The sequence below is a fragment of the Stenella coeruleoalba genome (genome assembly GCF_951394435.1).
Source record: "Stenella coeruleoalba genome assembly, chromosome: 16".
NCBI lineage: Eukaryota > Metazoa > Chordata > Mammalia > Artiodactyla > Delphinidae > Stenella > Stenella coeruleoalba.
The window spans coordinates 36,359,448-36,387,168 of NC_137162.1; the positions used below are offsets into that span (position 1 = coordinate 36,359,448).

Genomic DNA, 27,721 nt, shown 5'->3' on the forward strand with positions numbered 1-27,721 from the left:
GCCTGAGATCTTTTCTAAATTATGTGCATACATATTTTAGCAACTAGAAGACTTGTACACACTTACTCCCTGAATCTCAGCTATAATCCAAACAGATATGTAAAATTACCTGTATTTCCTAACAGATACAGTAAAAGCAATTCCTAAAACACTGTTAAATATAAGTAAACCAAATATCTGACCTGTGATATCTATGTATAGAAAAACAAACAAAAAATAACAGTATCTTTCCTAGGTTCCTCACTGGTCCCACGCCTGGGATAACAGGAAAATACATACAGTTTGAAAAGAAGCTATTATTTAAAAGCCTTAGAAAAGTAGACAAGCAAACTTACTGTTGACTTATTTTCTTTATTGAATTAAAATTACACTATTATAAAATAGCAATGTACACACAAAGGGATTTGATGCATCATAGTATATACAATTATCTTTAAAAGGTCAGGATGCAAGTTATAATGATTATGAATATAAATTTTATATTAAAACATTCTCCATAAGTGATTTATTTGACTGTTTTGGTTCGAAGTCGTCGTTTGAGAATCTGATGATCACTTTCTTTCACTTTATGGTCCATAAAAATCTGAAATTAACAATTTCATAATTTTTTATAAATAAAAATAAAAATGAAATTTTGCTTACAATTAATAAGCTATGTTCACGTTCCATGACAGTACTTTCTGTCCTCCTGGACTGCAGATATACAATCTTCTATAAAAAAGCATGTCTAAGGTAGTAGATTTTATAAAAGATTCTTTCAACACTACCTAATTCTGGAATTAAAATAATCCACACTTTTACTGAATTCATAGCTTGAAATAATTACTAAAATATTTGGAGACAAGTGCCTCAAATAATTTTTAGGAAATGATTTTTTGCAGTAACAAGTATATAACTTAGAAAGTAGAAACAGCATTATTTTGCAACTAAGAAAAGAAATAACTTCAGCCAAGGGAGAAAATTATGTACTTATCAGACAGATGGAGAAAAGTAACCAAGGGAACAGTACTTCCAAAAGCATGACCTAATGATCCTAATTCTTTACTACTTGCTTCAAGTGTCTATCTTATATCTGATAGCTACTGTTGCAAAAGGTCTCTCCCGATTTTTCTTGGCCATTTTCTGTTGAAGGCTTTTTCTTTAATTCCTTTTCTACCTTCACTTCCATCCACTAGGCAGATGCAAAAATGACAGAAAATTAGAACTTTCCCTGTAACAGAACAGCCTGTTCTAAGTAAGGAGAATGAGTCATAAAGTCAGGGTGACAATCTATATAGTCTTTTCTTAAGAAAACCTGGAAGCCTTAGAGGGAAAGTGGGAGGAAATGACTGAATGTCAATTCTATATTTTTAGCAGGCAGACTTAGGGCCAGATTTGTACAACTCTTGTGATAAAGATAATAAGAAAAACAGATGTTAGAAGCCAATAAATTATTAAATAGTGATAATTCTATTGATGGAATTAAAATTGCTCTTATGAGTTTATAAATGCAGATGCATGTGACACTTGTATACATTAATGCAGCGTTTATATTCAATTACTATAAATTTAACACATCCAGTACCAAAAGTACATTTAAAGCGTGTTTTAAGAGATATGGTCTACAGAATAAAAGTTCAAACCATTATATAATTCAAATTGTTATGAATACTTCAGAATTAAGAAGAACATAAACAGTTTTACTTTTAAGAAAACTTAAATAGTAGCTTACCACTTGGCCAGATATATCAATAGGAGATGAAATTTCATTTGTGTATAATTTCCGTTTGGCCCGTTTTGGTCGAGACACATTTTCTTTACTTACTTCTACATTTGAGAGCTTTGAAGAGCTTATTGTTTCAATTATCTTCTTTGCTATGAAAAAAATACATTAGTTAAATCTTGAAATAATTTTCTAACTGCAAATATTTGAAATCCTTAATAAAGAACCATATTAAAAAGAAAAGCACTGCAATTTATAAATGGTAAAAGGACACGAATAGAAAACTCACAAAGAAAAAAGAATTAAATGCCTAATAAACACACAAATTAATGATCAACAGCAAAAATAAAAGGGCAAATAAATAAAATATCACTTCACTAATGTTCAACATATTGAAAAGGTTTGGTAAATTATAGTACAACCAGTAAAACTCAGGCATCTTTAATGACTTGGAAGAGGTTTATACTACATTAAGGAAAAGATCAGGATACGTATATAGTGGACCATGCATCACTAAGAACAATAAGGTGGTAGAGCTAGTTCAGTACTCACACGTAAAGACGTCCACAATGAATATTAAGTGAAAGTAACTTGTGAGCCCTTTACTTCTAGTTAACAAACGCGTGCACATGCACACACAGAGTAAAAGAAAGCAAATTGTTAACAGCTGATTGCTTCTGGTAAGTTGAATAGGAATTTTAAAATTTCTTACTTTGTACATATGCTTTTTTTTTAATAGACACATATTGATTTTAACAGAAAACATACTTCCATTTGGGAAAACTTCTGGATAGAAAATCCATGTACATATGATATCAACTATATATTTTTTTAAATAGAAAACACATTTAAGGAAACATGCTGAACTGAGGTCTACTTGTCAAGGGCTGAGCTGAGCCTGAGAGCTGAGCTGCCAGATGTCAGAGTGGCTAATTAAGACAAGTCAAAATGAAAGTTAAAGCCTTTAACCACTTAACTGCAGTTGAATAAGAGGCTAAACCTGAGAAAGCGCCAACTCCCACCGCCCTTCTACATTCCCCCGTGGAATAATGCACAGTCTGGGTCAGGTGGATCAGCACAGAAGTTGGGGTGATCTTATTGCCAAGTAAGCCCTAAACAAAAGGCTCTTGCACTTGCAGTTTTATGGACCTTGGTGCTGGAGACCAGTGGGGAGGGCTAGGAGCGGAAAAGTAGAGTCAGAGTGGAGAAAAGTGTCTTCAAGTTTCCCTCCACTTCCCCGTCATAACGTCTTTGGCAGAGATGCCTGAGGACGTTCTCTACTGAAGGCTCCCAATTAATAGGATACAAATGAAGGCACCTAGGCTAGGAATGCAGATATGTGTAAGAGTATGGCTGGCAAGAGACCTGAGTCCTTGACTAACTCCCTTCACAGACTAGGACGCATTGGCTGTGTATCAAGTTTGATGTGGGGACGGTAGCTTTCCCTCATGAGACCTAACAGGTAAAACCTTTGTAATTGCCTAAGGTCAGCCTGAAACAAATCACACATAGGATTTTGGCCTGGAGCTTCGAAATTCCTCACTACTGTGTGCCAACCACTATACTAAGAGCTGAGGATGTAAACTAGACAGACATTTTGCACTTGTAGAGCTTATAGTCTACTGGAAAAGATAATAAGAAAACAAAAAGTTATATAGTTTAAATAATTCATTCTGCACTTTGAAAAGATCACTCTGGCTTCCATGTACTGAATGGATAAGAGACAGACAAAAGGGATAAACTGGGAAACCAGCGTTACTGAGTAATGGATTAACAGTAGTTATCAGAGCAGCAGAATTTTAAGCACTGATCTCTGTTTTCTTCTTCTCTCCCTTTATTTCCAAGTGATCAACAACAGACATGTATTGCAGTTACAATCCCCAACAGGGATACTTTATATTACTAGAAATAAGTTTTTAAGAATTCCACACCGGGTATATAGGTAGGGAAGCTGTTAAGGACAAGGGAGTCATTACCAGGTGGGTACCTCCCTCTCCTTGAAAACATATTTCTTTTTAATATATAAGCAACGGTCAACATAATTTAAATAAAATACAGAAGCATCTAAAATAACAAGTCCCACCTCTCCAAATTTAGACATTTAACAGTTTGCTGTTTGTCTCTCCAGATATTTTCTATGCTTATACAAACTATACCTTTCAAAGAATGTATATATTTTTTGAAAAATATATACAAATGGGTCTAAGTCTGAAGTTCCCAAACTGTGTACCAAGACATGCTGCAGCAAATTCACGAGAGCAGCTCCGAATATTTTAAATTTTTGAGGAAAACAGTGACACTCTGTAACTCAGGGTAGTTCAGTTTCAAAAAGATATCACATTGCCTTCCTTCTGATGATTACATATTTTGGCAACCTGGATTTTCAGGAGCTGAATTTTCAGTGATTGTTTGGCCTTAAGTATTAACGGATGGAACTATTAGGTGTTTCTTTGAGTGCATGGACACAATGAAAAAAATTACTGAGACATTAAGGGCGCTGTGAACCAAGAAAGTTTGGGAAGCTCTGCGGTTAAGTTTTTACAGAAAGTATTTTTACACAACCAATCTGACTAAATTCAGCTGTCCCTGCTTTCAGTCCTTTCCCCTCCTCATTCTCCCCACCTCCAGTCTCCAATTTACCCTATTGCTACCATTCAGGTACTCTAATGAAAACTCACTCCTTCGTGCCCCCTTCCTCCCAATAATCTCTCCACATTCTAGATGCCAGATGCATATTGCTACCTGTAATTGCCTGCACATTCCCTACACTTTCCTGGTACTCTATTTGTGTTACAACTGTTCCCTCTGGTAGATGTGTATATAAATATATATTTATGTATACGTGTATAGAGAGAATATATATCTTAGCACATATCAATACAAAAGTATTAGTATGTCTACATTATATTATAAAGAAAAAAGCATTAAGCAACTAAACTCAATACATATTTATAGAAATATATGCTTTTGATATATATAATTAGGTAATGTTTTTACATGCAGAGAAAAAAACAGTAGGAGAAAATATACCATAATACTAACAGTGGTTATCTCTAGGAGGTATAATCTTCCAACATTTCAACACCCAGGTTAAATCCCATCTCTTCTATAAAATCTTCCCATAGCCCCCAAACAAACAGCTCTCTTCCTCCAATACTACCATGCACTTTCCTTGTATCTCTACAACTATTACATTAAGCAGCCTTCTCTGCATCAATTAATTACTTAAATACAGATCTTTCTCTTCCATTACCCAGTGAACACCAAGGCATATCATCCTTTCATGTTTCCTCCCTAAATACCTAACATGAGACACTGTCTACTGGAAATATAATAGTCACTGTTGTTGAGTTTATACACCAATCAGATATTAGAAAACACCATATATCTAACGTAAAAGGTCATTTAATTAATATTCGGCAAACCTTTTGATTGAAGAATAGTTGGAGAATGTTGTAAGAAATCTCCAAATTTCTGTAGCGTTCCTTCTTTTTTCTTAGCAGGCACGTTTACACTAATTGTGGATGCCTGACTCCGTAAAGAATAAGTTTTCTTAGATGATGGGCGTGTGGAAACCTAATAAACAAACACTTCTTGTTATTGTTGATGAGGAATGTTAGAAGGAAACAGTTACAGCCATAGTTGAATTAAAGAGGTCAGGCACAGGTTATGAATTCTCAGGCAGGGAACTTGAGATTAAGAATATAAGGAGAGGGGGGCTTCCCTGGTGGTGCAGTGGTTGAGAGTCTGCCTGCCGATGCAGGGGACACGGGTTCGTGCTCCGGTCTGGGAAGATCCCACGTGCCGTGGAGCAGCTGGACCCCTGGGCCATGGCCACTGAGCCTGTGCTCCACAACAGGAGAGGCCACAACAGTGAGAGGCCCGCGTACCACACACACAAAAAAAAGAATATAAGGAGAGGGATGAAAGGGCCAGAGAATGAGTGTGATAGAATGATAAGTCAGAGGTGAACACATCAAGGGGTACCTGCTACTTGCCAAATGCCAAAGGTTATATATTCAGAGCTGAATTAGATGAATAGAAGACGAAAGACAAATAAGTTATAACTGGACAAAACCCAACTTCTGAATAATTATTACTAATCAAATTTGACATTTTTATTTTCATCTTCTACTTTATAAATGTAAGTTATGAAAATGGTCAATTTTGGACAAATTAGAAGACAAACCTTTTGTTCCTTTTTGACAGAAGAATTTCTATGCTCAGAAACAGGGGACTTCAAATTAGTTCTGGGTGTAGCATTCTTCTTATTTTCAAAATTCACAAAGTCCTAAAAATAATGAATTTCAGCACTGATTAATTTCTTGACAGTGTTTTCTTTCTCTCTCTAGACTCCAGGGGAGGAAAAAAAAGAACAAAAGCAAACTAACAAACAAACAAACAACAACAAAACAAGAAAATGGTTCTTAACCAGGGGCAATTCTGACGCCAGGGGACATAGGCATTGTCTGAAGATATTTTTGGTTGTCACTGCTGGGGATAAGGGGAAGGTTTAATGGAAACTAGTGGGTAGAGGCCAGGAATACTGCTAAAAACCCCTTAAAATGTACAGGGCATTGAACTCTCCTAAACAAAGAAATATCTGGCTGAAAATGTCAATCACGCTGAAGTTGAGAAACCCTGACTGAAGGTACAATGTTTTTTGCCAACTTCATTGAAATATTACTCATATATAACATACGTAAGTTTAAGCACACAGCATGATGATGCAATACATGTTTTTATCACAAAATGATTGAAGGTATGAATTTTTCACATGCATCATGATGAAATTACATTAGTTAAATGAAGGGATAACAGCTTTTATTTGAACCCCATCTTGACAATACAACATAGCAATATATTTATCTACACCTTTCCCAACTCCCAAATCATGCTGAGCATAACCTCTCATTGATACTTAGTGACACTGAAAACAAAACAAAACTCTGCAGTATAAGCACAGGTAAAACGTGAAAGTTAAGAAATACAATCTGTTTTTGCTACTAAAAAGGCATGACCTCTCACTCTTCTTTTCCCCACTTAATCTTAAGACAAAGTCTTTTGTAGTACATTAACTGAACTGAACTTGTGCAAATATTAGTCGTACTAAAGATTATAAGCATAAAAGGAAAAAAAAAAGGCAAGAACAGAAGCAGAGAGATCATGACTGAACCTCAGAATTCAAGTTACCCAGTAAAGTCTTAAGAATCACAAGAAGATTTTGTAAAAGAGGAAAGATGGTAATCAGGGGAAGCAAAGGAAGAAAGATTGTAACTCCATCATACTTGTAGTGTTCAATAAAGAGCTCTTTGGAGTCTTCACTAGATTAGAATATAGCACTGCATAAATTATTTTCCTGAGGACTTTACAACACTCAGTTTATTACAGCAGTAAAGAGCTAGCAAAATCAGTTAAAACTTTTAAGTTTCTACATGGTTTACCCTACAACAATCTGTGTATCTATTCTGAAACTGGGAGTATATGCCGGCAGTAAAATGAATAAAATAACTTTATCTTAACCCTCTGAGTATACAACCGATTTTTCCTTTTCCTTTGAAAAAAATGAATCAAGTCAACATAGATGTTAGTCACCATGTTAACAAAGATGATGAAATTAAACTACTTAGTACAGTTGGCCCTTGAACAAAACAGGTTTGAAATGCATGAGTCTGCTTATACACTGATTGTTTTCAATAGTTAGTAAATGCTACATCCCTACATGATCTGTAGTTGGTTGAATCCACGGATGAGGAACCTCACATACTGAGGGCCGACTGTAAGTTACACAAGATTTTTCTGCGCTGCGGCTGGCACCTAACCCTCATGTCGTTCAAGGGTCAACTGTGTCTTAATGGTATCTAAAGTGTACTAAATATAAATTAAATAAATATAGAATAAAAGTTAACTAAGGCGCTCCAAAACAATCGCTAAAGGTGTTCTATGTGTAGAAGGAAATATGCTAAATAATATTCACTCAGCAAACGTATTACCTGACAGAGAGCCTCAGGAGTATGGTTAATATTATTTCTGCTCTTCCACCAACTTGAAAACATACTACTCTTTAAAGGCGTGAAAAAGACAAGTTGGAAAAAAGTTATTGTGCCAGAGAGTTTATAATTATAGTTTTAAACATAAATATTTCTGTTAACATAAATATTGCCATTTATTATGTATCTACCACATGTGGAATAAAAGCACAACATTTTAAATATATTATATCTAATTCTTTATTTCCGAAAGGAGGGAAGTGAGGATCGGAAAGTTTATGTGACTGGCTAGAATATGATAGAAGGTTTGGTAACCCCACGATCAGAAAGCTGCGGCAGAGAGAAGTAAATAGTTCTTGGCCTACCACTAAATTGAGACCCAAATTTTAATACTGGCTCATAGAAGAAGAATTTCTCTTCTGAAACCAACTATGATCATAGAGACCTAAGATTTTAGTTAAATGACAAAGATTATATTCAAGCAAGTTAGTCGTTTCAGTTTCTCTAATTCCTTTTATCAACCCCTTTTCTCTTCCATTGGAGGGAAAGTGACTGAGTTTGAACAGGACCGGTATACTGAAATAGCTCGCTAGTAAAATTCACCACCATTTGACCTGTCATAGCTTCACTAAAAGAAGGAATAATCTATATATTTTAAAATCTATAAGCTTTTTGTTTGAGGACTATTCACCACAGTAATATTCTTAAAACAGTATTAAATATACCATAAACTATGATTCTGGTCTCTAATAGCAGTGCTTATGAATAGGAGGGCAATGTAACAGAGTTTAACTATATATTATCACTGAGCTTAATAATAATAAGGTTTACTTGTTTAATTCACTTAATAGTTAAGTATTTACCTCCTCCATTTCATTACTCTTCCTCTTCCGGGCCTTGGGAATCTTAACCGTCACTGGTGAGGTACAACCCAGGTGTTTCACTGCCATTTTGTTTGGCTGTAAAGGTGTAAATTGAATCTCTAACTCAGGTTTTGGAAATCGAGTACTTTGATTATTTTCTGTTGACACTTCACAAGAGTCAAGGACTACAGATCCATCCTACAACAGAATTTAAAAGGAAAACAAATCTTATTTGCAGAATATGAATTTCTAAATTGCCAAAAATTAACTGTCTCAATTACCTATTAAAAACAATAAATTGGAAAAGATAAAAAGTTTGCTTGATCAAATTTGCTACAGCAAGGACAGAAAGACTGAGTTATCATCTACTTTCTCCAGGTTTATACATGGTATGTTAAAATTGAGAGAAACTTAGAGATCAGTATTTCCCAAACCTGTGTCATCGTAAGAATTATCTAGAGAAATTGTTTAAAAGATTCTTGGACCCTACCACAAACTTACTAAATCAGAACTCTCCAAAGAAAGAGTCAATGATTTTTAATAAGCACCCTAGTTATGGTAAACTGAAGTTTTCTGTAAATTCTTTACTGTTCTTCCCACTGAGAGACAGAGTCTCATTCCCCTTCCTTGAATTGGGGCTGGCCTTAATGGCTTCCATGACTGATAGCATGTGGTGGAAGTCACATGATTCTTCTGAAGCCTTGTAAGGAATGGCTTGTGTTATTTCCCCAGATCAAAATGCCTTTCTCTTCCCATTCTCTGCTTGGTAAACTTCTATTCACCTTCAAGACCCAGTACGATGTTACTTTTTCTAATCCACGTCCACAACCACTCAGGCAAAATTCATCATATCCTCCTCATCAGTGTTCCTTCTTAGCACTCTCTTTATAACACTTAGTCCATAAGGTGAAACAAGATAGTCATTAAATACCTGTCTTATTAGACTTCTTATTCCTTGAGGATGGCGATCATATCTTACTTATGTCTTTATCCTCGGTGCAAGGTTCCCAACAATGAATGCTCCCAATAAATGTGTTTTTAAAATAAATATTTAAAAAGTAATTTTATTTTCAACAAGTGACATAGAATTTCTATCTATTTCATAGGCAATCTGAGAAACTACGTTATCCAATGCAAGTCACAGAACCCTAAGCCCACTTCAAACTAAGGAAACTCATTGTGAGGTTATTGGGATTTGGTGATAAAGTTATAAAATGGGTAAAATTTCCAAAAAATGCTATTTAATAGAATGCTTATTAAATGGACTGCTTATGAGGGAAAATAGTCATCCATATTTTATCTTTTGCGGGATTTCCTATTTCTGACCATCAAATTTGTTTATAATCAAAGATCTGTTTGAGATCAGTATCATTTTGAGAGGAAATTAATACCATTTGGGGACCAAATTTCCCCAAAAGAATTGCATCTCCCCTCAAAAGCCTTCAGTTTTCCTTTCCATAGCCAAGAGCACACACAGCTAACTGTATAGCAAGATACCTACAACAACTGATTAAATTATACTTGCAAGTATTATTTAGTAATTAATGGTCATTGGTAAAGAGGGTTAAAAAGTGGACTGTGTTATCAAATACTCACTTCTACTTCATCCCTGGAAATTTCAAAACTTGTTGACTGAGGTTCAGTTTCAACCCTGCCAAAACTTGTTGACTGAGGTTCAGTTTCAACCCTGCCAGGATCCATTGAACTCATATGTCTGGGCTGGATATCCATGGTCTGTTTTTCCTAGTAAGGAAATATTAAAGCAACAAGCCACCGTAACCGAATATACATTAAAATACTTCACCTAAAGAATATAATATCAAGATTTGGGTGAATTAAATAGTGGAAGTAATTAAAGACTTCTTCAATGACCAACTAACTCTCCTTCTTCTTCTCTTTCATCCTCAGAGAGTTAGGAAAGGCTGGGCAACTTTCCAGCCTCTTCTGAATCTGATCTAAAGAGAAATTTGAAAGATTACTTTCAACTTCCAAGGTGTTTTACATATATTCTCTCATTTTACTTTCACTGCCACTCTGAGATTTGGCAAGAATTGTTATTCCTACTTTCCAGATGAAGAAATAGAGAGAAATTAAATAACATGACCACTGTCTATACTGAGTTGGAGCTTGAACCCCCAAAATCACTTTGATAACACAATTTTGAAAAACTAGAGATGTCTTAGGAATGCAACTATAGCATTCGAGTAGAAAAGACCATACTGATAACTAAACCTTTCCTTGCTGTACACTCTTCATCTCACTTAATCAGTCATAGGGTATGCTCTATTCCTAAACCCTACTTAAGGGATCTATAAAAAAAATCAGAATACATTTTTAAACTTGATAAATTCCAACGTGCACCTTCTAATCACTACCATCAAAATCAAAAGTCAAATACATCTCTTATGTCACCTACCCATAACTGTCAAATAAAAAAGATGCTATTGCATTCATAATGGGGAAAGCAACTAGCATGTACTGATTTCCACTGTGGTAATAACTGTGCTAATTGTTTTACAAATGCTCTCGATTAATTTTCACAATTCTATTAGAAAGACATTATCATCTCTGTTTTAAAGTTTGGAAATGTTAAGTAATTTTCCTAAAGGTCCCAAAACCACACTGACAGCAGTTGATACCTAGTTTTTCTAACTTTCTATTCTGTGCAATTTATACCACATGCTAATATCTCTGTTTTGAGCAGTTTTTCTCTTAGAATCATGAAGTCTTTTGATGTAAGAGACATATACACACAAACATATTTAATTTTATTATTGTCTGAAGGCTGCGGAACAGCAGATTTTCAAATGCAGATTATTTACTCTGAAAAGACTAGCTTCAGATGTACCCTGATTCAATTTACCTGGGAAATAGCTATCTGTGAAATGCAATACTTTCTCTACCTAGGGTTCCTAGCCCCAATGTAATATTACAAAAGTAGCTCCTGGGAATTCCCTGGTGGTCCAGTGGTTAGGACTCGGTGCTCTCACTGCTAGGGCCTGGGTTCAATCCCTGGTTGGGGAACTAAGATCCCTGCAAGCCATGTGGTGCAGCCAGAAGGGGGAAAAAAAAAGTAGCTCCTGAATGACTCACATCTCCTCACCATTATGCTTATTTTCAAAAACAATTTGTATCTTTATCATAAATTTAGGATGGGTTCAAGTATTTAAATATCACCAAGCATTCAGGCTGAGTCATATTTCCACATTTTAAAGGCAGATTAGGGACTAAATCATCAGTTGTTTATTTTCTAATTATTCTATCTAAGAGATATGACCAAAATATTGGAGAAAGTACTATTTCTCAATTAGTCATTGATGAGTCAACCATAATGATAAACTCTGAAAACTCAAAATTCATGACCAATATCCAAATAATTTATTTTTATTTATTTATTTTTTTTGCGGTACGCAGGCCTCTCACTGCTGTGGCCTCTCCCATTGCGGAGCACAGGCTCCGGACGCGCAGGCTCAGCGGCCACGGCTCACAGGCCCAGCCGCTCTGCGGCATGTGGGATCTTCCCAGACCGGGGCACGAACCCACGTCCCCTGCATCGGCATGCGGACTCTCAACCACTGCGCCACCAGGGAAGCCCCTATCCAAATAATTTTTTCAAACTATGATTCCCCACTGATCTACTTACATTTTTATTCTTTAAAAGTTAATCAATTAAATAATTTTGAATACTTCCTATGTTTAATTTAAAAAGGCATAGAAAGAACATGATTCTACTGACTGTTTTAGAAGTTTCTGATGTGATCTTTTTTAATTGTTCAATTTCATTATCTTTCTGTATATTACTGGAGATCAGTGCTTTCAGCTGTATTTCTAAAGCTGCAACCAGCTGATCACGTTCTTCCCGCCACTGTTGGAGGTTACCATCTTTCTCAGCCAACTGTGCTTGAAGCATTTCCTAAACAGAATATGGACAAAATGTTAAAATAAACCTTGCAAAATTATGAATCTAAGAAATTTCTGAATTTCTAAATAACACAATAAATACAACTGTGAACAGGATATATAACAAATTATGTAGTCAAGTCTCGATAAAATATTTACTTATAAAGCCAAACACATAATGCCTTCATATATCTTAAATGTTCACATTGGGCACTTCTTTCAATAAAAAAATTACAGCTTTTAAACTAATTCTACCATTTCCCCCAATATTTGAGAAATGAGATGGTAAAATTACAATAAAACAAATGACAAAACTAATAGCAACAAACAATAGAGAAATGAAAATTAAAAATACCATTTTCACTGGGTTCAAAAATCATGAAATAGTTAGTGGTAAATTAAAGAAAATACGTGCAAGACCTAAACATGACAAACTACAAAACATTGCTGAAAGAAATAAAAGAACACTTAAATAAACAAAGAGAGAATCTGTGTTCAAGGATCAAAAGATTCAATATTGTTAAGATGCCAGGTCTCCCTCAAAAGATCTAGAGTCAAAGCAACTTCAAAATTCAAGCAAGCGCACACGCACGTGTACGTGTGTGTGTGTGTGTGTGTGTGTGTGTGTTGACAGAAATGAAAAAGCTGACTCTAAAAATAATATGAAAATGCAAATGACATAACAGTCAAAATTATGTTGAAAATGAAGAACAAAGTAGGAACGGGCTTCCCTGGTGGCGCAGTGGTTGAGAGTCCGCCTGCCGATGCAAGGGACACGGGTTCGTGCCCCAGTCTGGGAAGTTCCCACATGCCGCAGAGCTGCTGGGCCCGTGAGCCATGGCCGCTGAGCCTGTGCGTCCGGAGCCTGTGCTCCGCAACGGGAGAGGCCATAACAGTGAGAGTCCCGCGTACCACAAAAAAAAAAAAAAAAAAGAAAAAAAGTAGGAGCAATCACACTACATCATTTCAAGACTACTATAATAATAATAATCAAGACCGTGATATTGGCGTAAGGATAGACAGACATTAGAAAGCAGAGGATAGGGTCCACAAATGTTATGGTCAATTGATACTCTATAAAAATGCCAAAGAATTTCAATGGAGGAAAGGACAATCTTTTCAACAAAGAGTGATGGAACAACTGAATAGCCAAATGGAAAAAAAGAAAAATACCTTAATTTTAATCTCACACAATATATGAAAGTTAACGCTTGGAGAACTGATTTATGACAAAAGATGCAGAGCAGTAAAAAAGAAACAGTTTCTTCAACATGTACTACCAGGTCGATCATTAATACACATTTACAGTGACAACAACCGCTTTTACCCCGTCTCACTCCAACACAAAAATTACTTCTAGGGTCTAAATATGGAAGGTAAAACCCCCAACTTTTCAGGAATAATGTAAGAAATGCCCTTGAGGTTCATAAAGGAAAAGATTGGGAAAATGAATTACAATACCTAAGAATTTCTGTTCTAACAAGGCAACAGGAGAGTAAAAAGTAAACCAGAGATTGAAAGAAGGTAACTGCAACACGCTCCTATCCAGAAAGTATAAAAGTATAAGGAACTTCTATAAAAAAAAAAAAGGTACTCCAATAGAAGATAAGCAAGGGGACTTGGATAGGCAGAGCCAATAAACTAAACATCCAACAATACTAGTTGGAGTATAAATGGATACAACTATTTTGAAAATCAGTCTGGCATTCTACTAGAGTTCCACATACGTTTACCCTATCAACTAGCAATTCTATTCTTGGCTATACAGGCAATAGAAATGTATACACATGTGCACTAAGGGAAATATATAAAAATGTTAACAGGAGATCTTACGCATTAACAGCCCCAAACAGGAAACAATCCACATATATTCAACTTTAAATTGAATAGACTGAGGTATACTTATACACTGAAATATTCAGCAGTGAAAACAGACTAACTCCAGTTACCTGCAATAGTATAAATGATCCTCACAAACATAATACTGAGTGAAAGAAACCAGACACAAGAAATGCATTCTATATATTTTTATGTTTTCATTTATATAAAATTCATAAATGAGCAAAACTAAAGTTTAACATTAAAAGATAGAACAGTTATTACCATTCAGAAGAGGGTTCCATTTTTTAAACTCGGTGGTAGTTAAGTGGGGGCTGGCTTTATAATAATAATTCACTGAACTATATGTTTGTTTTGTTTACTTACTGTGTTATGTATGTTACAATTTTAAAAGCTTTAAAAAACATCAACAATTTATTTCTTAAATATCATAGACACATATCCTAGGTACGATTGTAAAGAAATATATGGGAGAAAGGAGAAAGCTAGCTTTCTCTAGGATTAAAAACTCAAAGGAGGTTTACTTGCTGGCATTGCTGCTAGAGGGACTACTGATTAGGAAAAGAAAGTAGGCCCATTCCTGGGTTGGAGGTAGAGTGACTGACTATGACAGCCAAGAGCTTTGATTTCACTTCTTGCCTCTTAATACTGTCCAGGAAGGTTGGATGGGCTGTGGACAGAAAGAGAACCAGCAGCAACATTTCCTGTTAAGATAAATGCAGCATTACAATCTTGCTCAACCCAACACTTCCTGAAGGTACCTCCAGTCATGTGGAGTTCGCACATGAAGTGAAATATATTGCCATCTCATTGCTGTAGTAATGACAAGTATTAGTCTCACATAACTTGTCACATGACAAAGAGAGTCAAGACTCTAAGGAAACACAACAACTAAATGGAACGTAGTATCCTAGATTAGATCCTATATCCAGAAAAAAACAGTGGGAAAGCTGGTGAAATTCTAGTAAGGTCCATAAGTTAGCTAACAGTACTATAATAATATTGATTTGTTGGTTTTGATCACTGTACTGTTGTTATGTAAGATCTAACATCAGAAGTTGGGTGATAGGTATACAGAAATTCCCTGTACTAGTTTTGCAACTTTTCTGGAAATAAAATGATTTCAAAATAAAAAGATAAAAAAATTTTAAAAATCATTGGAAAAAATCATCCCTAACTTATTGAAAATTAACATTCCTGTTTGTACAGGAAAGTTTAGCTGCTATAAGTAAAATTCTGTCATTAACAAAGGAAATGCCAATAGATGACAATGTGATACTGCCACGTTACTATTACTGTAAATAGAGAACTAGTTTTTCATTTAAAAATAATGTTAATGTATTACTCAACAGCTTTCCTCGGATCAATGATGACTTTAAACTTCTTTTTTCTGATTGAGTGTCAAACAGACTAAGTTGTCGATTTAAATAGGAGGAAAAAAGACAAGCTAAGATAGAATCACTTAAGAACTAGAGCCAGTCAATGTAAAACTGAACGTTATTTCTACCTATAGTCTTCTAGAAACTGTTTAGTTGACTTTAAAAAAAAGACCTGATAAAATGAGCTTTTGAGGTAAAATATAAACACCATGTTAGTAGAATCTACAGTTCAAAATGTAAATGTTTTACAATACAGTAGGGATAACCCTGTGGCAGTCAAAAGAAGAGATTTTTAAGTTCTGAATCTAAATATTGAGATATAATTATTTCCCCAACAATAAGAACTTCAAGATAAAATGGGCTAGAAAAGTCATCTTACAAACAGACAAACTGCCTTTGAAAAAAAGACAAAAAACAAAACCACGCAACCATGTAGATACTGATAAGAATATAAGAATCCCAGGGAAAAATTTAAGAAACCAAAGAAAGCAGGCGAAATACATAGAAGAAAAAGTATAATTGTTACCAACCATTTCGTTTTGTTGCTTCAAACAATGCTCTCTGCCTTCAGCATATTTTTTCATCTCTTTGTTTCGTAGATTCTCAGCTTCTTTTGCTTGAGTGAGAAGCATCATTTTTTCTTCTAACCATTTTTTTCTATCAGCTTTATATTTCTGTTCAGATTCCTATATGTATACATAGCATAAGTAACTATCATATGCTTCAAAAGCAATTAATAAATCTGTATTTACAACATTTCCATGTAATCCAGCACTTTTCATTTCACCTCTTCAAAAAGTTAAAAACAAGTGTTTTTCTTTAAATAATGACAAGATTTGAGTTTATTTCAGATTATCAAAAGAACATTGTTGGTTTGCTTTCCTAAATAGTCATTTCGTTTATAAACTTGATTTTGCTATAAAGTGCATTTGAGGACTTTCCATCATCAGTGAGCTTAAGAAGAAGACACAATTGAAATTTCTGAAAGAGTTACAGAGAACCAAGCCTTCTTAAATGCCAGATTAAAAAAAAAAAATTGACTTACGGTAGTCATTTCTAATTGTATGGTTCCAAAAATAAAATTTTCCTGGGTATACAGGATGCCAAATAAAGAATAACTTGTGCAACAGGGCAAACATTTATTAGTTTAAGGAACAGCTGGACAGAAAATATAGTTGATCAGTAAATTTCAAAGAGGTTTCCATAGATCCTTTGGGTTCAAAAATGTCTAATTTATACATTCAAGTAAAACTTCATTTGAAACAAAAACAGTAATACCACATTAAAAGCTATGTATTTAAAAATCCCGTTTATTATCTAAGATATGTGATCACATTATTTTAGAACAATGTAGAACATACTGGTATTCCTTAATATGAACATTCTCAATGTAATTAATGTTATTTTTTTTCATAATTAATGGAATGGAAAGGGTAAATTCTAAAGTATATAATTAATAGTTACAAAAGAAAGTAACTGATTTCTTTTGTATTTGTTCAGTATCTGATTATATACAGCCTGAATTTAAGAAAATAATTTAGATGCAGTCTTTTCAAAATCAGTTATGTTTTCTTCAATCCCAAAACTACAGTTGGATTGCAACTTCTAATAAATAAAATGTACAAAATTTTACGTAGTATTTTTAAGTCCCATTAAAAAAATATTTCCCCCATATGTTGTATTCTACACATAGTATGTGAAAGCTAAACATGGAAAAACATATAAACACAAAACAGAATATCTTCTCTGTAGCAGTATAGTTTCAAATGTATTCCAGTGTTCAGACATTCAACTCTATTCTTTTCCAGCTTAATAATTAAATTTACAATAATCAAAATAATTTTCCTAATAGTCATCTTCTCCACAGCAGTATTTGATGAGTTAGAAGTTTAAAGCGTAGAAAATAGGTACAAAGACATAAGAAGTGATGATTTAAAAATTAAATATGTAAAACTGAAGACCCAACCACTGCACTTTCATTGGCACTTACTTAGCAGCTTGTATCTTGGGAATTTCTTCCCTGTGTCACTTGAGTGTATACTGAAAAATTATATATTAACATTTCCCAGCTATTGGTTCAGCCATATCTAAATTAATTATAAAATATTTACTAAATTATCCTTTTATGAGAAATATAATGCATATATATAAAGATACAATTACATATACAGATAAAAATCATACCTGTAACTCATCTTGAAGCTTACTGAGCTTTATATTAAGTACATCTGTGTTATCCTCAAGTTCTTTATTTGACCTTTGATTGCTTTTGGTTTCCAAATCTTTGCATTTTTCCTTCCATTTTTCCAATTCTGATTTGAAAACATAAAATTATTTTTAAAGTACATGCAAAAGTTATACCACATAGAGCTACATGTGGCATGGGATACAGACAAGAATCAGCAGAGCCCAGAAGCAGAAGTACACAGACCAAGATAGAACCGAGACCCTTCTAAGAGCTTACCAAATTCTTAAAGAAGAACTACAAAAACCTCTCAATAACCCATTGAATAGTGTTCTGACTATACAGTATAAATGCATGCCAATATACAGGAAACTTCATGTTCTCAAAAATTAAAAACAAAAACAACCGGCTGATGGTGTTCTGAAGGATACAGTCAGAGTATTTATTGAGATAAACATATAAGATGATACCAGTTGCTATACAGAGGTGAAACTCCGTTGAAAGTTTATTCTTAACATCTGGGGAACACTGCAAGCTATCATCCAGTTATTATGAAAGTGTCCTTATTCCTTCTCTGACTTAGGTACAACAATTTTCATAATGAAAAACGACAAGCGACAGGATGTTCCAAAAACACACCAAATACTTTTTCATTATGAATTATTATAAACACTAAACTATGTTTAAAAAGGAAAGAAATCTAGGAAAATAAAGAAAATGAAAGTATGCTTTGAGATATTTAAGCAATCTTGTTTCACCTGTGGCCAGTCTTTCAGTTTCCTTTAATTTAGCCTCAAGCACTTGATCCTGTTCTACTTGAGTTTGTTCTTGTTCTTCTAGGGTCATTCGCATGTCTTCAATTATTTTCTCTTTAACGCTTAGATCTAAAAATTTGGAAAGAACATTTTAGAAATTACTAACATCTACATCTAGATATCCAATTTTTCCTTTGAGTTCTTCTAAAATTAAAATACACTTTTATTAACTATAATAGAATATGAGTTCCAAATAGAAACTTTGTCCTGTTCACTGCTATATTTTCAATGTCTAGAACAGTACTGGCATATATGAAGGATCAACTAAATAACTGATGTACAGATGGATGCTTGGATGAATGCAAGAATAAATGGATGGAAAAGGAATCTTTTCAGATAAAACTAACAATTTTCAATATAATTAAACTATTAATAAAAATAATAAAAACTATTATTTTACTGTACTTCGCTTTATTGTGCTTCACATATACTGTGTTTTTTACAAATTGAAGGTTTGTGGCAACCCTGCATTAAGCAAGTCTATCAGTGCCATTTTCTAACAGCATTTGCTCACTTCCTGCCTCTGTATCACATTTTAGTAATTCTTGCAATAATTCAAACTGTTTCATTATTGTTGTATTTGTTACAGCGATCTATGACACTGATCTTTACGTTACTCCTGTGATTGTTTTGGGACACTATGAACTACACCCATGTAAGACAGCAAGCTTAATCCATAAACACTGTGTGTGCTGTGACTGCTCCAATGACTAGCTGTGCCCCGTCTCTCCCTCTCCTCGGGCCTCCCTGTTCCCTGAGATACAACAATACTGAAATTAGTCTAATTAGTAACACTACAGTGACCTCTAAGCATTCAAGTGAAAGGAGGAGTCACATGTCTCTCACTTTAAATCAAAAGCTAGAAATGAAAGGATTAAGCTAAGTTTAGTAAGGAAGGCATGTCAAAAGCCTCACTGGCCAAAAGCTAGCCCTCTTGCACCAAACAGCCAAGTTGTGAATGCAAAGTAAAGCTCCTGAAGAGACTTTAAAGTGCTACTCTAGTGAATACTCAAATGATAAGAAAGCAAAACAGACTTATTGCTGATATGGAGAAAGTTTCAGTGGTCTAGAGAGAAGATCAAAACCAACCACAACATCCCCTTAAGCCACAGCCCAATCTAGAGCAAGGCCCTAATTCTCTCCAATTCTGCGAAGGCTGAGAGAGGTAAGGAAGCTGCAGAAGAAAAGTTTCAAGCTAGCAGAGGTTAATTCACGAGGTTTAAGGAAAGAAGCTGTCTTCAAAACATAAAGTGCAAGGTGAAGCAGCCAAGTGCTAATGTAGAAGCTGCAGCAAGTTATCCAGAAGATGTGACTGAACTGCTGGAACTTCATGACAAAACCTGAACAGATGACGAGTTCCTTCTTATGGATGAACAAGGAAAGTGGTTTCTTGAGACGGAATCTACTCCTGGTGAAGACTGTTGAAATGACAACAAAGGATTCAGAATATAGCATAAACTGAGTTGATGAAGCAGTGGCAGAGTCTGAGAGGCCTGCCTCCAATTTTGAAAGAAATTCTACTGTGGGTAAAATGCTATAAAGCAGTGCACGCTACAGAGAAACTGTTCACGAAAGGAAGAGTCAACTGATGCGGCAAATCTCCTCGTTGTCTTACTTTAAGAAACTGCCGCAGCCACCCCAACCTTCAGCCGCCACCGCCCTGATCAGCCAGCAGCCTTCAGCATCGAGGCCAGGCCCTCCCTCCACCAGCAAAAAGATTACAACTCCCTGAAGGCTCAGGTGATGGTTAGCATTTTTTAGCAATAAAGTATGTTTTCATTAGGTATGAGCACTGTTTTTTTAGACATAATACTATTGCACACTTAACAGACCACAATATAGTGTGAACATAACTTTTATGCACTGGAAAACCAAAAAAAAAATTGTGCGACTTATTTCACTATGACCTGCACTTTATTGTGGTGGTCCGGAACCGAACATGAAACATCTCTGAGGTGTGCCCGCACGAATAACACAGATCTTGGGATTTAGAAAAAACATTATTTGTCAAAACACTTACTTCTAGTGTTAATATTCTCAAACCAAAACTAAAACTTTTACCTCCTAAAAACAATAAATTCTCAATCCCAAATTTAAATCTCAAGTAATTATTTTTTCTAGAAAAATTTTCAAAGCCAAATATTTACTCCTAGTGTTCTTAAAACCAACTCATCAGGAATAACTGTACTATTATAACCTTACCAAAACTGTTTCTGGCCCTTGAAAACTGACTACAATAATGGCTTATAAACAATTCTATTCTAATCCTGCCTGATAGAAAGAGATAAGGAGGAGAGATTGGTTTATCGTCTCTGGTGATAGACACATAGTAGCAGGGCTCACTTCTGACACCTCTTACCAAGATTGCTATGAATGTCAGAGGTGATGAATCTATAAATGCATGGCTCAAACTAGGGCACTAAAAGTGACAAAAAAATGACACAAATATCAAAAGATGGCTCCCTTAAAAACGCTTAATATAAAGTAAGCTTAAAACAGTGAGAAAAAATTTTAACGAGTAATTTTCAGTCTTTCTGTTCAGTGATGTAAGCTGCCAGGAGAGCTAATGAAACAGAATTCCTCTTTAGGATTGAAGGAGTACTGGTATTCTATCTAAAACTTTTTCTTTCAAAAAGCATGATTTGCAAATATATTCAGATTATACAATTAATTATAATTTTATTCAAAGAATCTGTTCCTTTTACACCCTATCTATTGCTCTAAATTGGAGGGCTCAAAAGAAGGAGTTGAAGTATCTAGATAGCAATCAGTAAGGCCCCAGGACACCAATGTTAACTTCGCTAGTGGCTATCCACCTATTATTTGAAAGGTAGGAACAGTAAAAGAAACAAGAGCATTCTTAAATCAGTCACTGCCTCCAATAACTTACATTTTATCTCAGGAAAGAATCCAGAAATATGCAACAAATAAAACAGAAAATAAAGCAATATGAAGACAGGAATGAGATATCTCATCAAAGCTATCTAAAGATATCTATGAACTATCATAGCTAAATAAACGCCTGGCAAATGAACAAGCAATCAAGTGTTTAACATTCAGCGGAGAGGATCACTGAAAGCTATACAAAGAAATGACACACAAATGTCATGTAAAACTCTGCATTAGAAATACTCAGTGACTGGGAAATCCCTGGCGGTCCAGTGGTTAGGACACGGCACTCTCACTGCCAGGGCCCCAGGTTCGATCCCTGGTTGGGGAACTAAGATCCCGCAAGCCGCCCGGCGTGGCCAAAAACAAAAAAAAATACTCAGTGATAGTTCAAATGTACTTTAGAATACCAGTATACCAGACGTACACAAGTACAAAAGATTGAGACCATGTGATGATACCTTGTTTCACTTATCACACTGGCTGTAAGTTCAAAGTGTGATAACACCTAATACTGGCAAAAATGTGCGGAAATGGGCACTCTATACACTATTATTGAAAATATAAACTGGTATAATGACTTTGGGGAGCAGTTCAGCAATATTCATCAAAATTTTAAACACAACATGTGGGCCAACAATTACACTGCTAGGAATTTCCCATACAAATATATTTACATGTGTGCCCAAAGACTTTTATACAAATATATTCATGTTAATGTCTGTAACAAAAAATAATGTCTGAAATAACCAAAAAAATTTTTTGTTAATAAAAGGGGTCATATTACTGGAGAGTAGATTAGAAGATATGTTGATTGTTACTCCCTGTGAATATGACCTTACTTGGAAACAGAGGCTTTGCAAATGTAATCAAGTTAAGAATAAGGTCATACTGGATAGAGTAGGCCCTAAATCCAATATGACTGGTGTCCTTATAAGAGGGAAATTTGGACAGAGACAGATAGAGTGAAGACACAGACACATTCAGAGGGAAGATGTCCATGTTAAGACAGAGGCAGAGATTGGGGTTATCTCAGAAGTGTGAATGCGGAGTGATTGCTAATGGGTGCAGGGTTTCTTTCTAGGGTGATGAAAATGTTCTGGAATTAGATAGTGGTAGTGGTTGTACGAGCTTGTGAATTTACTAAAATCCACCATACTGTACGCTTTTAAAGGGTAAATTTTATGGTATGTATATCTCCATTTTAAAAAATTAATAAGATAGCTAAGTGAATGGCATTCAGTATTTAAATAGAAATGTAGAAGCCAGGGAAAGCCTCAAGAGCTAAAAATGCACTTTTTTTTTTTTTGTCAGAGAATGTCTCATACATACTTAAAATCACAAGAGTGAATGAACTCTCAAGAGAGAAAATACAAAGAAAAAAAATGATGATGGCTTAATCAGGAAATTTGTCAAAGTGGCTGAGGCTCATTCTGAGAGAAAGGCAGTAACCCTAAGAATAGATCACAAAAGCCGAGGTAAGAGTTTCAAAAGGGGGCAAGCTACGCCTTACCTTTATGTTTAGCAAAAATATGCTCATACACAATAAATACTACTTAAAAAATGAAAATGAAAGAGAATAGACAATAATTCAAAATAATTAAAAAATAAAGGAAAGATTGCAAAAAGCTAAAAGATTTGAAAATATGTAGGTTACAAGTGATCTGGGTGAAAGTTTAAAGAGCATGGAGAAGATGGAAGATTAAAAGTACTCAAAATGGGCCTATGCCACACGTCTCAATATCTGGCAAAGAAAGAAAAAATTAAAATACGATAAAAACTATATCCTGGTCCAAAGAATGCTTTTCAGAGTATCTATTCACATCTACCAACAATGACAAAGCAGCCAAAGTAAAGGGAAACTCCAAAAAGATTACAGAAATAGGAGATATTAGAGGACAGTGGCCTAAAAAGGTAGGAGAAAATAGGACTGTGTGCAGAGATATATTTTCACATCGAAGTTACTGATGTAAGTGAACCCCACAAAAGTCCAAGTCATCCAAATAAGTAATAATCTTGTTGTCTTACACCTGCTCTTTAGTTGGCCAAGTACAAATGGCATGAATTAGTGAAGACAGTCTGGAACTTAAGACTGAAACAGACATGGGTTCAAATCCCAGCTCTACTACTCACACAACTAAGAAGTTAAGGGGTGACTGATGGGAAGGAGAGGAATCTGCATAATTTTATGAACAGAAATATGTACATATCATCTACAAAGATAATTTTGTAATATTTCAAATAAAAAAACAATCCAAATTGATAAAAAAAATTTAGCACATACAATTTCAATCTAAAGTATTAGTTTTTAAAAACATTTTTAAAATATTTTTTAATTTTAAAGATATTTTATTTGAAGTATAACCTTTATATTATTTTGACTAGAAATCCATTCCATTCATTGTGACCTATATAACTTTAATTTTATTTTTCACAAAATACTGGCCATTATCTAGAAATCAATGTTGCTTTGACTGAGTATTTCTTTTTTTTTGCGGTATGCAGGCCTCTCACTGTTGTGGCCTCTCCCGTTGTGGAGCACAGGCTCTGGACGCGCAGGCTCAGCGGCCATGGCCCAAGGGCCCAGCCGCTCCGCGGCAGGTGGGATCCTCCCAGACCGGGGCACAAACCTGTGTCCCCTGCATCGGCAGGCAGACTCTCAACCACTGCGCCACCAGGGAAGCCCTGACTGAATATTTCTTAATGTTTTACTTCTCCAAGGATAAACTTTATGGTGGTAAGTTACTCTTTAGAATCAATGCTTTTCTCTTTTAATAAAGTTACATCTTATGTTACCCTTCTTTAACTTTACAATTTTCAAAGGAAAATATTAAACCAGTTGTTATTTTAACTACTTATTTTGCAGTCATTTTAGTACTGGAAGTAGAGGTTTGTTTCTGACCTTTGCACACTCTCTCATACTGCTGTATAGATTCTTCCACTTTCTGATTACTTAACTGCTCCTGCAAAATAAAAGAATATGAATTAAATGCAAATGTAACTTAACTACACCCCATTATTTAATAGTGGGACTTGAAAACAGGGCTTAATATTAAGTTTGAAATCTGTCTCCTAGAAGGCTGACTAATAGTCTCCAGCTCCCAAGTTTGTTTCACCTCAGAGAAAAGGGCAGGGTGAGAGTGGTAATAAGAAAAAACAAAACAAAACCCCCTAACTTTAAACCTTTAATCTACCCCAAAAATGCCAAATCCTCTTCTTCACTCAACATTTCAAGCTAGCATGTATGTTCTCTTACACAACACAAAAAGCATAAAGAGAGAGAAATGAAAGTTTACTATGTATTTAATGTGGGAGGGACAAAGAAAACCATAAATAAATTCCTTAACAGTAATCTCAAAATGCAGAAAAAATAGAATCCCCACATGCCATACAAGTAAAAAGTAGCTGGGAGGTTTGAAAAGGACGCAAAGTTAATTTCTGGGCACTGGAAATCCTTCAATTCTAGTTTTAACCTGCCAGGTAATCCAACCTTCACTCCTTCTTTCATCTAACTTCAGCAATATCTTCTCATTTTATAAGTTTTAGAATAATCATTACAGAACCTGGAAATCTCTGAATACTATTATGAAATCAGCTGGAGATGGAAAGACGGTGAAGAGACAAAGAATGAAGGAGGAAAACAATGGAGAACTACGGACGTGGATGGACAGAGACGGAAACAGACGGAGAACGAAGGAGGTGGACTGAGGGACGGACGGGGACGGAAAAAGACGAAGAACGACAGAGGTGGACAGACGGGGAGGGAAACAGACGGAGAGCGACGGAGGTGGAAGGAAGGGGACGGAAACAGACAGAGAACCACGGAGGTGCTCGGGCAGTGATGGAAAGAACTTATCAATAGATGGTGTCTGGCTACATAGGGGTGCACTGTAACAGGTTTTCAATCTGTTTTGAAACCTCACCATACCTTTGGGTTGACACTGAAATCATCTGTTATCACCAAGTACTCATAGCTGTTCCCCAAAGTCCCCTAAGGTGTTGGAATCGTGAAATAATTGTCTTCCTGAAAGTAGGATTTTTTTTTTAACTAACAAATTTATTTATTTTTGGTTGCATTGGGTCTTCGTTGCTGCGCGCAGGCTTTCTCTAGTTGTGGCGAGCGGGGGGCTACTCTTCCTTGCGGTGCGCGGGCTTCTCATTGCGGTGGCTTCTCCTGTTGTGGAGCACGGGCTCTGCTGCTCCACAGCATGTGGGATCTTACTGGATCCTTAAGTCCCTAGGATTTTTTTAACAGCTTATTTTCCTAAAGGCTTCCAAAAAGTCTCCTGAAAACACCATGACTCTTGTTCTGTGGGTGTAGGGGAACATGCAGGCAGACTAGGAGACGGTCCCCCCGAAACCCTGCTCCCAAGGACTGGAAATCTCCCTAAACCTTGGGACGTCCTACTGCAGTGACAGATGGAGAAAGGGTTGGTCTGAGACCCAGAAGCAGGGGTTTGCGGAGTTGGCTCCACCGAGGAGAGGGTGTGGTGCTTGGGAGCCGCAGCCCACACTTTGCAGCCACCTGCTGTCCAGATGGTGCCCAGGATACCGAAATCCAGGGTGGGTGGGGAGGCCTCGAACTCGGGCACTGCGGGCAGGGCTCCCCAGCTAACCCTGACCCTGGCAGAGCTGGGGCTCCAGGACCCTTCCCTGACCGCAAATGCAAACGCACCTCTGCTGCAACCCCAGCAGTGCTGCGCACCCTGACCAGACAACTGGGCTGGGTTTACCACCTGAGAGTTCTCACTAAGTTGTGACAAAACAAAACATTTTTAAGGCAGGATAAGGAAAAAAAGAAAAATTTTTTTTTCAAATATAAAGTTCTGTCTGTGCCCACCCCCTACCCCACTTTAGTGTGCATTATGCATCTGCATTAACCCTTCCTTAGAAGACACAGGAATGCCTGCTGGATTGTAAAGAGCTATTTTCTCCTGGTGCCAGCAAGATAATGCTTTAGGAGATAACCTTCCTGCTTATGGTGAAAGGGGCCATGACTACCCACTACTCCCTTTGTACTGCAGATCTGGATTGTGTAAACTGTCAACAATATACCATTTGATGTATAACCCTTTGTCTCAAAAGGTATGTAAACCCTGCTTTGACCTCTAATGGGTAGAACAGTCTTAAGAGCTTTCTGAAAGACTGTCTCCCAGGTTATAATCCTCAGATTGGCTCAAATAAAACTATCCATTTCTTACATAAAAAAAAAAAAAAGAACTGATACATTTAATTAAACACTAAAATATACCAACAGAATCTACTAAAATCACCTTTAAAAACAAAACTGTTACCTTAAGTTGCTGAATGGTTCGCTGTTTCATATCTATTTCCTGAGAACACTGGTTTTTCTTTTTCTCCAGTTCATTAATTTTAATCCTCAACAATTTCTCCTCATCACGCATTACAGATACCTACAAAGTAATAAATCAAATTAAATATTTCTAGAAATACTAATTGCTTTTTGTTTAAGATTCATGGCCACTCGTTCAAAGATTCATGTCCTTTAAATCACATGAGAAAAATTACAGATTCTAACATACCTGATATGGCTTCAAATTATCAGAAAATTTCTTGATGATATGGCTTCAGATTATCAGAAAATTTCCTGATACTCCAAGGGAGATACATATGAAGAGGCCATTTGCTTTTTACAATATTTTAAGACTCTCAAACCCTGTAAGTGCTCTCAAAAAAGAAACAACATAGACTCTTGCATGCAACAGCAAAATCATTATCATGGAAAAATCAATAGAGATACTCTAGGGGAAAAACACTGGCTCAGATTTCCAAGATCTATTAAGTAATGTGATCCAGTAATATAAGAAATACTTCAAAAGCTAATAATGGCACATAGAGAATGAAAATGGAACAATTACAAGATCAAAAGGTACCCATGCAAGTGAAGGTCAATTGATTTTTGGTATTACTGGTAATTTAATTCTATAAACCTATTAAAGAAATAAAAAAGCACTATGAATTAGTATGCAAATCTTAGAGGAGAGGAGGAGAGAGGAGGGAAAAGGGAAGGGGACGGGAGGAGAGATAGCAGGTAATCTATGTACACCTTTAGTCCAATTTCCATGATACCAATCCTAGAGATCTCAAAAACTGAAGGAAGTTAATTGAACAAAGTTCCCCTTCATAAAAAGCATGGTA

The 27,721-nt window shown here is 35.7% G+C and overlaps 1 protein-coding gene across 6 annotated transcripts in view; it reads right to left on the bottom strand.

Moving 5' to 3' along the window:
- Positions 1-342: 342 nt before the first annotated feature.
- The window catches only part of KIF20B (kinesin family member 20B), a 75,222-nt gene continuing 47,843 nt past the window's right edge, over positions 343-27,721 (bottom strand). For 5 of the 6 annotated variants that reach the window (XM_079900543.1, XM_079900541.1, XM_079900544.1 and 2 more), the window contains 12 exons: positions 26,857-26,976; positions 24,465-24,525; positions 18,617-18,742; positions 17,858-17,985; positions 16,204-16,359; positions 12,292-12,468; positions 10,152-10,298; positions 8,556-8,753; positions 5,892-5,993; positions 5,128-5,278; positions 1,712-1,854; positions 343-583 (listed from right to left, as the gene is read on the bottom strand). In XM_079900543.1, the coding sequence (XP_079756669.1) occupies positions 506-583; positions 1,712-1,854; positions 5,128-5,278; positions 5,892-5,993; positions 8,556-8,753; positions 10,152-10,298; positions 12,292-12,468; positions 16,204-16,359; positions 17,858-17,985; positions 18,617-18,742; positions 24,465-24,525; positions 26,857-26,976 (1,587 nt within the window). In that variant the 3' untranslated portion in view covers positions 343-505. Of the gene's footprint in view, positions 584-1,711; positions 1,855-5,127; positions 5,279-5,891; positions 5,994-8,555; positions 8,754-10,151; positions 10,299-12,291; positions 12,469-16,203; positions 16,360-17,857; positions 17,986-18,616; positions 18,743-24,464; positions 24,526-26,856; positions 26,977-27,721 lie in introns of those variants that run through there. The other variant, XM_079900545.1, reaches the window with a different exon arrangement.